This window comes from Pteropus medius, unplaced genomic scaffold (assembly GCF_902729225.1).
Source record: "Pteropus medius unplaced genomic scaffold, Ma_sr-lr_union100, whole genome shotgun sequence".
NCBI classification, from domain to species: domain Eukaryota; kingdom Metazoa; phylum Chordata; class Mammalia; order Chiroptera; family Pteropodidae; genus Pteropus; species Pteropus medius.
The window spans coordinates 42,175,756-42,187,121 of NW_024349800.1; the positions used below are offsets into that span (position 1 = coordinate 42,175,756).

The following is an 11,366-nucleotide window of genomic DNA, read 5'->3' on the forward strand; positions in this document are numbered from 1 at the left end:
TGTTTTTACAACTTCCAGTGATATGGAAAAGTAACTTTACAAACTTTGCTCGAAGATATATAGAGAAGGTAAAAAAGCCTAAATAGCAAATGTCATTGCCCCCAAATGAAACAAGGTTCAGCTAACTTGGCAGTAAAGCATGCTGTCTGATTGTGTGGTTGACAGGCATAGACTATAAAGATGTGTTGTTCTGCTGTTTATAATCCCTTGAAACAATTTATACCCATTTCAAGGTAAGGTTAATAGCGTTATTCCAAAAATATGTATATATACTGCACTGTCCATATAAGTGTATGTGTGTAGCAACTTACGACATAAAATACCTTCTCAAATATATTTCTTTTTACTTCTCAATATCCTGAATATTCTACTACCACCTCCTATTTTTGTTCCCTTCCTAACAACCTTCTTTAGGAAACCTTTGAAGAAATTCCTTTCCAGAGGCCTAAAGCTCTCTAATTCTCACCATACAATTGTCAGTTTGTCATTTGATTTTACTCTACATGCAAGCTAATAAATTAATCTGTTACTGTTCCATGGATACTGAAGAAATACTACTCTTGGGTCAGAGACAGAGCTGTATTACCCACAGCAAATCAAGCAATGTGATCATCAGCATATTTGTATTGGTTCTCCTTGACCCCAGGTCCTACTAGGGCAGTGCAGAGGGCCTAGAGACTCTTGCATTTGCAGTGAGTTGTGTTACAAACAAAAGAACACGAAGCTTAGGGAATCCACCACTTTTATAGCAAGCAGTAAGCAAATCGGCTAAACTTGCTTTTGCTCCTGGAGAAAAACATTACCTCATTCCTCAGGGTTTCTCACCACAACCTTGAGAAATGACCAGGATAAACGGTGGTCATGCAGACTTTATACCCTTCACAGAAATTAACTCAAAAATGAATCACAGACCTAAATATAAAATGCAAAACTATAAAAATCCTAGAAGGTTACATTGGAGAAAACCTGGATAAATTATTAGCTTGCATGTAGAGTAAAATCAAATGACAAACTGAGACTTGTATGGTGAGAATCAGAGAGCTTTAGGCCTCTGGAAAGGAATGTCTTCAAAGGTTTCCCAAAGAAGGTTAGGAAGGGAACAAAAACAGGAGGAATATCCCGAATATTCCCTTATTCGGGATATTGAGAACTAAAAAGCAATGACTTTTTAGATGCAACGTCAAAGGCGCAATTCATGAAAGAAATAATTAATAAACTTCTGCTCTGTGAAAGACAATGTCAAGAGATTGAGATACCACAGACTGGGAGAAAATATTTGCAAAGCACATATCTGAAAAAGGACTGTTATCTAAAATATACAAAGCCTTAAAATTCAAAAATAAGAAAATGAACAACCTGATTTAAAAACAGGTCAAAGACCTTAACAGACACCTCGCCAAAGAGTATATACAGATGGCAAATAAGCATATGAAAAGATGCTCCACATGATTGGTCATTAGAGAAATGCAAATGAAAACAACAGTGAGATACCACTATACATCTATAGAATGGTCAAAATCTGGAACGCAGGTAACATTGAACACTGGTGAGGATGTGGAGCAACAGGAACTCTTATTCATTGTCTAGGGGAATGCAAAATAGTACAGCCACTTTAGAAGTGAAGACAGCCACTTTGGAAAACAGTATGGCGGTTTCTTACAAAACTAAACATATTCTTACCATACAATCCAGCAATCATGCTCCTTGGTATTTACTCAAATGAGATGAAAACTATGTCCAATCAAAAATCTGCACATGGATGTTTATAGCAGCTGTCTTCATAATTGCCAAAACTTGAAAGCAACCAAGACATCCTTCAGTAGATGAGTGGATAAATAAACTGTGGTACATCCAGACAATGGAATATTACTCAGCACTAAAAAGAAATGAGCTGTTAACCTATGAAAAGATATGGAGGGAACTTAAATGCATATTATGAAGCAAAAGAAGTTAATCTGAAAAGCCTACACACTGTATGTTTCCAACTATGACATTCTGGAAAAGGGAAAACCATGGAGACAGTAAAAAGATCGGTGGTTGTCAGGGCCTGTGGAGGAAAGAGGGATGAATAGCCAGAGCACAGAGGATTTTTAGGGCAGTGAAAATACTGTGTGATACCATGAGATTCATGTCCAAACCCACAGAATGTACACCAAGAGTGAACCATAATGTACACTATGGACTTTGATCAATTATGATGTGTCAGTGTAGGTTCATCATTTGTAACAAACGTACCACTCTGGTGCTGGAGTTTTATAATGGGAGAGGCTATGCATGTGTGAGGGTAAGGATTACATGGGACATCTCTGTGTCTTTCCCTAAATTTTTGCTGTGAACCTGAAACTGCTCCAAAAAAGTAGTCTCAATTTTTAAAAAAATCAAGGCGGGGAGCGGGGGGAGATTTTTCAGGGCCTTATATTCGTAGGACACCTAGCAAGATGTGTAGGAGAGTAAGAAGCCCAAGGAGGACTGGCTCTCACTACAGCAATCTATTATTTTGTTCCCCTATCTTGTGAGATGATTGTCTATTGTTCTTAAGTCACATTAAGATCCATATATAGTTTCTGTAAGAAACTTTCCTTTCCCAAATTGGGCCAGCTTGTTGTTTAACGATCTCATCTAGGGCCTCTAAAAGAAGCACTTCCCCCACTGAGCTGGCCCAAAGGAAGTGGTGAAGTTATAATTGGATCTCAAAGCTGAAAAATATTTCTGCCCAAAGAAGGTAATAAGTGATGTCAGATCATTCCACTCTCCCTCTACTGATTATCAATTTTTTAAAAAAGGGTCTGGGTGTATGTGTTTGGGGTTTGAGAAGAAGATCCAGATGAGCCTAAACATTTGAAAAGAAAAGAAATCACGTACTAGTATGGGTAATATATAGCAATTGTTTAATAGTTTCTGGATAGACAACTTATTTAAATCTCTATTCCTAAAATTGCCCCCTCACTCTTTATTTTTAAGAAAACCGCAATTAGACCTAACCCGAAAGAAGCTAGCAAACTTTACAATGACACACATGTAAAATCTGTTTCTCCTTCAATCAATTCCTGACTCTTGTTATTCTATCAATTCCATGATCTCAGGCACCTTCTGTGTTGATTATGTCTTATGGTCAACCTAAACCTCCTCCTTTCTTACCTCAGCCACCCTATCCCCACCAAAACCAATACTCCATCATGATATAGCTCACTATGCTCCATGTTTACTTGTAACCATAACTGTCACTAATTAAAACAATCTCATCATGATATCTCAGATGTTAGAAAATCTTCTAGAACAAAGGGTACATCGTAGTCACTAGGAGAGTATGTTAAAATGCAGATTCCTGGGCACCACTTCAAGAGGTTCTGATTTACTAGGTCTGAGGTGAGCCTTGAGAATGTGCATTTCCATAAAGCTCCCAGACTAGATGAAAAGTTGATGCTTCTGGCCCACAGACCTCATTTTGAGTAGCTGTTCTAGAACATCTGAGTAATTAGTAACCCCTCAGAGTGATGATTAAAAGGGCCTTTGGAGGTAGCTCACAAGAGCTTCCCAACTCCTGGGGTCCAATAAGGACAACAAATGATATCAAGACTGAATGTCCCTTCTCTTGGTGCCTAGATGATAAGTCCTTTTTGCATCCTAGTACACACCTGGAGGGGAAGTAGGATGAGGGAAGTCAGAAGAACCCTGAATGTGACTGAGTCTTTAACACAAAAAAGACTAGCTCTAAACTAGAATTGACTGAATTAATGTATATTGACATGTTCAACTTTTCTCACATTATCCAAAACGGAGATAGTGAACTACTCTGAATTCAGTTATAATGCACAGTTACATCTTCAGCTGATCTGAGTGTAGTGAATGTAAATTATTCCATCTATTACATTAATTATTATTTGTACAAATGGCATACCAGATATACCCAGTTATGCAAAATAACAATAATGGTCATCGCTAAATTAGCACTAGGTTAACTCTGTTATGTTTTCTGTTTTCGTTCATTACAATATTAAACTTATCCACATAGGTTCACTGTTTGTAGTTTGCTACTCAGATAGCATGGTTATCTGTATGAGACTTGAAAGGCAGAAAAAGTATTGCTTGGGGATCACCAAACAATTTAATATAGGCTATCTCTAGACTTGCCTTATCTACTATTAGTTCCTTTTGAAAGAAAGGTTTACTAACTCACTAAATAGTAGCTATTAAATGCAATCTAGTAAAGATAAAGAAACAGTACATGGTCAAAGGTTTGAACTGATCCAGTAACAAACTAGACGCAGTTTTAAAAACAATAGAAACAAAAAAAGTACATATTTTAGGTCAAGAAGTACAGACGTGTTCCAGCAATATCAGCTGTGAGGACTATAAGGATGAAAACATGAGGTCTCTGCCCTAAAGAAATTCAGGCTATGTCATATTTACTAGTGCTTCTTTATTTACTTGCCTACTTTACTCCTCAAAAAAACTAGTCAGGCATAATTTCTTTATTCATAAATCATTTTTTCCTTAAAAGAATATTATTTATGCTTTTGGTTTCAGAATACAATCGAATGGATTACTCTAGTCTAGGATAAAACTGAATCACTTGTACATTCTCAAATCTTTTTAGGTCTGCACTGCTTAATCCAGTAGCCACTAGTCCCATATGGTTATTTATTTTAAATTAATTACAATTAAATAAAATTAGAACATCAGCTCCTCAGTTGTACCAGCTATACTTCAAGTGGCTACCATACTGGGAAGCACAAATTTAGACCATTTCCATCACTGCAGAAGGTTCTATTGGACTGCATTTATTGGACAAGTCTTATATAGGGGGTCACACAGTGGCCACATATAAAAATAGGTTACAAATTTTGGCAAACAATTACCGTCTTCTTCAATACTCACGTGATGCCACCTAGCACTAGTAAGTTACTTACATCTTTTTTGTCAACATGGTCTACTCTAGCTTAAATACTAACTTCTATTGAATATGGTTTTAATTATAATGCAAGCCAAAATAATCACTTTTTTATGTCTTGTTAGTAACAGAATATATGACTGGGAATGCATAATAAAAGTACTTAAATAATAGTAATAACGCAATAAATCATCAATTCAACATGGGAAACATCTTTAAAAAACTTACCCTCCTTCACTTTCCGCTTCCTCTGAACTATTACTTGTTCTTGAACTTCGAACTGTGGCCAGCTTTCTTTTTCTAGCTCTGTGCTGAGGACTTATCTTATGAGCAGTTGTCTTCCCTCCAAGTTCACCATGTATATATTCCTCCAGTTTTGGAATGGCTTCTTTAAGAACTCTGATTTCTTCTTTGAGTTCTTCCATAGTGATCAGTAATTCATTTAACTTCTCCAATATCTGAAGTTGCCTTCCTTGAAAGATTGCTGCTGTTCCTTGGCCATTGTATGTTTCATTTTGCAAAGTCATCGAATCGAATGTATTACCCAGAGAAAGAAATTTAGGTAAATTCACCGCTATCCTTGGTTTACGAACCTTGTGGTACCACAAAAGCAGTAAGCTGATTCCCGTAGTTCCCACCATAATGCCAAGTATCAGTTCTTTGTTTGTGGAATGAGGCATTTCTTGGTTTTTGTTCTAAAATTAAAAAGCATAAATGTAAATGAATGTTGTTTCTATCTTTGTCCAAGACAAAAATGATAGAGTTTATCCAATCAACAAAAACCAATCTGTATCACACACACACAAAAAAGTACTTGGTAAAATAAATCATAAACTATGTTACCTTTATAATAATGTATGTGGCCTAGCAGAAAAATTTACTTTAAGGATATTACTTAAGTCCAGTGTAAAGTATCAACTTTAATTCGGAATTTGTATTCTATAGGACTGATCTGAAATTTACTCTTTACTGTAACTTTTTAAAGGGTATGATAGAGGTTGAAGCATCATTATAAATTTCTGAAAAAAACTATTTAAGAATTCGAATTATGCTTAACCGTCTGAACCTTTTGTCTAAAATTAACTTGTGTGCTGATTTCTGAGTCTTATCTAATCTTAAGAGAGGCCAGAAAAACGTTCTTCCTTAGCACCTAGTTCACATTTGTACTGTAGAGTGATAAACGTTTTTAAGGTCCAGGGTTTTGAGATACAAAATATATTAGAGAGCTCTGGCAAGTTTGTAAAACACTCCATCTGTTTTTTTCAACATGGAAAGCAAAAATGCTAATATATATGCAGGCTTCATCTCCTTTCTTCCTCTGACTCAGAATTCTTCTGCTCCTTATATTTCTGCTGAGGTCTTAATGATTTCCTTTTCTTTCAAATTTTCACTTTTTAAAATAGTAAGAAAAAATAATTTCCTTGATTCCTTTCTCCTGAACTTTCACCTTTTTGTATTTCAGGCCCAAGCTTGGTGACCCACGTAATTCCATATAAATTCAGCTCCTTTGACTAAATGCACCATAATCTTTCTTTAGTATTTCCCATCTTCACTAGTTATATTGCTTATCTCTGTTCTTAAAGTAAGAAGACTCTTAAAGTAACATAATAATATGAAAGCCCCTTTCCTTCAGAGACTTTAAAGTGGCAATAAGTATAGCAGAACTATGGTGAACTTTTGTAATCACAGTACAATATAGAAAGACTTTTTTACAGACTTTAAAGTTCCCAAAATTGTTTTCCCATCAATTTCCCCTATTTTGTAAAAAAGTAACCACCTGTATTAAATTATGTTAGCAACTTGGGAGAAATGTTACAAATAGGGGTAAACTGTTCATTACAGGAAATTAAATTTGTAAATTTTTTGGTTTGTTTTTTCCTGACACTTTCTCAAGGAGCAGATCATTACAGCACTGCCACCTATGATCCCTGAGAAAAAGGAAACAAATTAGGTAAATCCTTTAATCTCTCCAAATTTACAACTGGAGGCAATGTCTGAACTATTGGCACAGGGAGGGGAAAACCAAACAGAGCCTGGTAGTCTGAGTTGAACAGAGATCAGAGTTCAGGGAAACTGAAGCACCTAGAATTTTTGTGGCACAGTACTGTAGATGAGGGAGGTATGCACAGAAAGAACTATTTGGAAACTCTATTTTACTACAGGTCTGAGTGTAAATGAAGACTAATGATTTTAAAATAATAATCTTTCAGAAATTGCCTCAGGTGTTGGTAAATACTATATCCAAGAGAATTAAGAATCCTTTCTTCTGAAGCCAAAGGTTCAAGTACAAAGCCTGTGTACTTAAACTGGCCTGTCTGACCTCAGGTTACAGTTTTCCTGGATTAATCTTTTTTAAGCAAAAAGTTTTTTTTTTTTATACCTAGTTCGTATAACTGTGAATTATAAGAGTAACCATCTATCCACTCCCATCCATCCCAACTTGTCAGCAGTAAACTCAGATCAATTTGTAATTTCAGCTGAAGTTGTAGGTAATTATTAGTTGTTTACTTTTATTTCCATAAAAAAAAACTATATCACGAAACTAAAATATTTTGAAAGAATATCGTGAAAAGGCAAGAAATACTAAGTAAAGCCATTATATGCTCATGACTTACATTTCCATCACATCTAATAATTATGCAACAAGCTTGATCATCTTGGCTCTTTTCTGTCAGTAAAAAGATTAATGCAGGATGTTCAAATGCTGATCTTGAGGTCTACTAAAAGAAATATTCCTATTTTGATTACTTTCTTGGCTCATACCTGCTGGGCCTTCCTTCGACTTTACAATTAAAAACAGCCTAGTTTGAAATTTTTTTCACTTAAGTAAATAAATAGAAGTCAAAATCTCCCCAAGATGGTACCAAGTTTAAACAGGTAAGACAGAGTATCAAATTTTGTTTCATCTTTTCTTAAGGAATTATACCATTCTCAAATTATCTTTGAGGTGGGTCCTACTATGATCCTTACTCTGTAGATAGCAAACTGAAGCACACAGATGCCAAGTCATTTACGTAGGTGTCATCCAACTAGGAAGTGAGAACTATCACCCTTGATAACTATTGGATGTACTGCTGTGTAAAGATTCAGAAACTATCATTGAGGACATGAAGGAGAATGCTGCCTGGGCAGAGATGTTCAGAGCTGAAATATGACTTTAGAACTATGAAAATCAACTGGGAAAAAACTAGAATCGATGGAGCAGGTATTGGTTTTAAATAGCAACAATTAGAGACTAATAGCTCAAGTTACGTTTGAGTTTTGTTATCACTAAAAAATGAATGTGCTTCTAAGCAAATAACTTGAAAAATGCCACTCATTAAATACTGATGTAGAAAATAAATTAGAACACTTGCTTGCCTGTAGTATAATTTCAAAGGTTGTATTACATCATTTATGTTTTATACATTTAATTATGAAATTAGTAATATATACTTGCACTTTAGAATAAAAACACAGTAATTAAAAAATTTATAGACTAGATAATAAGATGCTAAATGTTATTCCTGTTAATAAGTTTCAATTTGTAAGGTGCTAATTTTAATATAAATTCTTGGCATCTAAAATTAATGTGTGATACATAATTGTTATTTAAAGATGAGAATCAAGAATTCTATTGAAATAGTCAAAATGTTGACGCTAAAGATATTTCTACATTAAAATCTGTAGAAACTATCATGAAAAATTAACTTCGGAAAACATTTTCATGTTCTAGTTTAAATTTTGATAAAAATCATGCTTTACTAAGTAAAATTATAATGCTTTCACCAATACCTAGCATATATATTCACTTAATTCATCGGCAGATTCTTAGGGAGAAATAAGTATATAACTGATAGACTCGGGTAATTTATGAAAAGTTTTGCAAGAGGGGTAAAGGAACATTATGGATTAGACAAGCCTGAGGATTAAGCCTCTCAAAGGAATCGCTCTAAGGCCTTGAGTTTGTGATCAGATTCCCCACAGCAACCTGGATAACCTGATACTTGTAAGTGAATTCCAATACTCATATCTCATCAGGTTTTATTTTTCCTATTTTATAATATTTTAAATTTAGGGCTCTCTGATGTTTGGCTTATTTGCAAATGTTTGTCGCACTGAAAATCTGGCCTTCGTTTTGTGTAAAATACGTAGAGAATCCAAGTTTGTTTCGAGCAAAGCAAAACAAAAACGTTTGCTGGAGGCTGAAAGGTTAAGACCCAGGGAGCCGAAGTGAGAAGTTAGCAAGTGTCTCCGACAAAAACTCATCGGGGTTTGCAGGGACCTGCCGGGCCGAGGCAGCACCCTGCCCACTCCCCACGCACCCCACGACCCGCGGGGCTGTAGCTTCCGAGGCGCCGGCTCGGCGAGGGCTGTGCCCCGGAAAGCGGCGGGTAATAATGCCGCTCCGCTGCCAGGAAAACCAGCAGCAGCGCCGGCAGGCTGGAGGATGCTCTGCAGGGGCGCGGCAGGGCAGCACTTCCACGCGACCCGGAAGTGCAGTGGCCGCCACCGGAAGTGCTGCCTCAGCGTTCTGCACGTCCCTGGCTGCGTCCAGCCCGGGCCTGCCGAGCCGCCCTCTGTCCTCCGCACGCACCTGTGTTGGTCGCAGAGGCTTCTCTGCCGTGGGAGACTGGGGACCGAGGACCTGGAACCTGCAGGCAGAGCGTGTGGGAGGGAAGCGGCGAGCCGACCTTAGTTCCGGAGCTTCCGGGTCCCGAGGCCCGGCGCCGGGCGTCCTGACCCAAATCGCGGAGGCGCCGCGGGGAGGAGCCCGCGGCCGCTCTCCCCGCGGCCGCTCACCCCGCGGGTCCCGCCTCTTCACGCTGGCTGTTAACTCACCTGGGGCAGATGCCTAGCGCACCTTTGGCAAAAGAAGAAAACTGCGCTCCGCCGGGCCGCTCGGCTTGCATCGGACATTGTTGCCCGGATGCCGCCTCCCCTCGAAGCCCGTCCTCCTCCCCCCGCGCCCTGGTTCAGGGCCACCAGCGTCTGTCCCCGCTTGAGGCTTGGCGCGACCTTCCACCTCCCAGCGCGTTCCGTCACTGCCGCTCCCCAAACCTATCCCCATCCAGGTTCTTTCATGCTCCCAAACTCACCTCCCCTCCCCTAGTATTATCATCCTTTTATCGCGCCCCTTTCTAGGGTACAACCGCGAATCTCCCTCTGCATGACAGTGTCAAACGCTGATGGCTTGAACCAATTAGTCATCTTGTCCACAGCCACGTTTTTTTAAACTTCACTTTAACGGATGTTCCTTTTTAATGAGCACAATCCCCATCTTTTTCGTTCCCCCACCACTCTAAGTTGTCTGGATGAAAACCACAATCTCCTCAAATGCTTAACATTTCACTGTGGTTTGTATAATGAAAATAAAATTCCGCCAAATAAACTCGTTTAACAACTGCACACTCTCACTTTGAGCTTTAAATTTAGGCTTGCAGAGAACTTGGTCTTGATTACTAAATTCCCCACCAATGTACTGAATGAACTAAAAATGGGTACACTATCAAAAAATATTTTAAAAATCATACAACGCTCTTTACTGGTGGGGATTATATAAGACTATAAGATAGTTTTTGAGCTTTAAGCAAGCTGCATTCAAGAATAAGCCTAGCCGTACTCTTAAAACTAAGTTATATCTTGGAAGACGTCAGACTTTAAGATTCGAAACTACTAAAGCATTTTCTTCTAAGAAGCACTTTCATATTATGTTGTGCAAAGATATTACAATATAATGTTAATATATTTGCTTTATTTGGCCAGAATACAATATAATGTAAACCTGTTATGCAAGGCTTAACAAGATTGTGTTACTGAAGAAACTTTACTCTTCAATACTACTGAAAAGAAGCTTAAAGCACCAGAAGGAGCCCACTGAGGTTCACTGCTGCATGCCCAGCATTAGCACAGAGAAGTCTTCAACAAAAATAATGGGTCTGGGCTGAGAACAGGGCCTTATGAACTCTATGCTCCAAGATGAAGATGGCACCTGGTACTGACTTGTTCTTCAAGTTCAGAAAGTAGGGTAAAATAGCTGGACTCTTCCTGTATTCCTATGTAACACCTGTTCTCTGCTTGCCCTCCAACAACTTTGATTCCATTCCTTGATCGGTAAAAATTATCTGAGAAGTAGAAACTCAGTGGTAGCCATTATCTCTGGGTAAAGTTAAAAGTAAATATCAGAGAAGTGCTGTTTTTGCCAGGCGCCGTGGTAGGGATGATAAAAAGGAGTGTACAGTCTTAAAGGAACTTCAGAAAGGAGGAGGGGAAGGAGCAGGAGAAATTCCAAAAGTTGCTGTCAGTCATGGACTGAATCTTTGAATTCTCTCAAAATTCATGTTTAAGTCCTAATCCCTGATATGATGGTATTTGGAGGTGGGGCCTTTGGGAAATAATTAGGTCATGAGTTTGGAGCCCTCATGAATGGGATTACTGTAATGCCCTTAGAACGGTAAGATACCAGAGCTCAGTCTCCTTCCACCATGTGAGGACA

The 11,366-nt window shown here is 38.1% G+C and overlaps 1 protein-coding gene across 3 annotated transcripts in view; it reads right to left on the reverse strand.

Annotated features, from left to right (window-relative positions):
• RMDN2 (regulator of microtubule dynamics 2) overlaps nt 1-10,177 on the reverse strand; it is a 48,573-nt gene extending 38,396 nt beyond the window's left edge. The window contains exons 1-3 of one of the 3 annotated variants that reach the window (XM_039887391.1): nt 9,713-10,176; nt 9,468-9,525; nt 5,120-5,586 (exon numbers count right to left, since the gene is read on the reverse strand). In XM_039887391.1, coding sequence (XP_039743325.1) covers nt 5,120-5,586; nt 9,468-9,525; nt 9,713-9,783 — 596 coding nt within the window. In that variant the 5' untranslated portion in view covers nt 9,784-10,176. Of the gene's footprint in view, nt 1-5,119; nt 5,587-9,467; nt 9,526-9,708 lie in introns of all 3 variants that reach the window. The other 2 variants (XM_039887392.1, XM_039887393.1) reach the window with 2 other exon arrangements.
• Between the last annotated feature and the right edge of the window lie 1,189 nt (nt 10,178-11,366).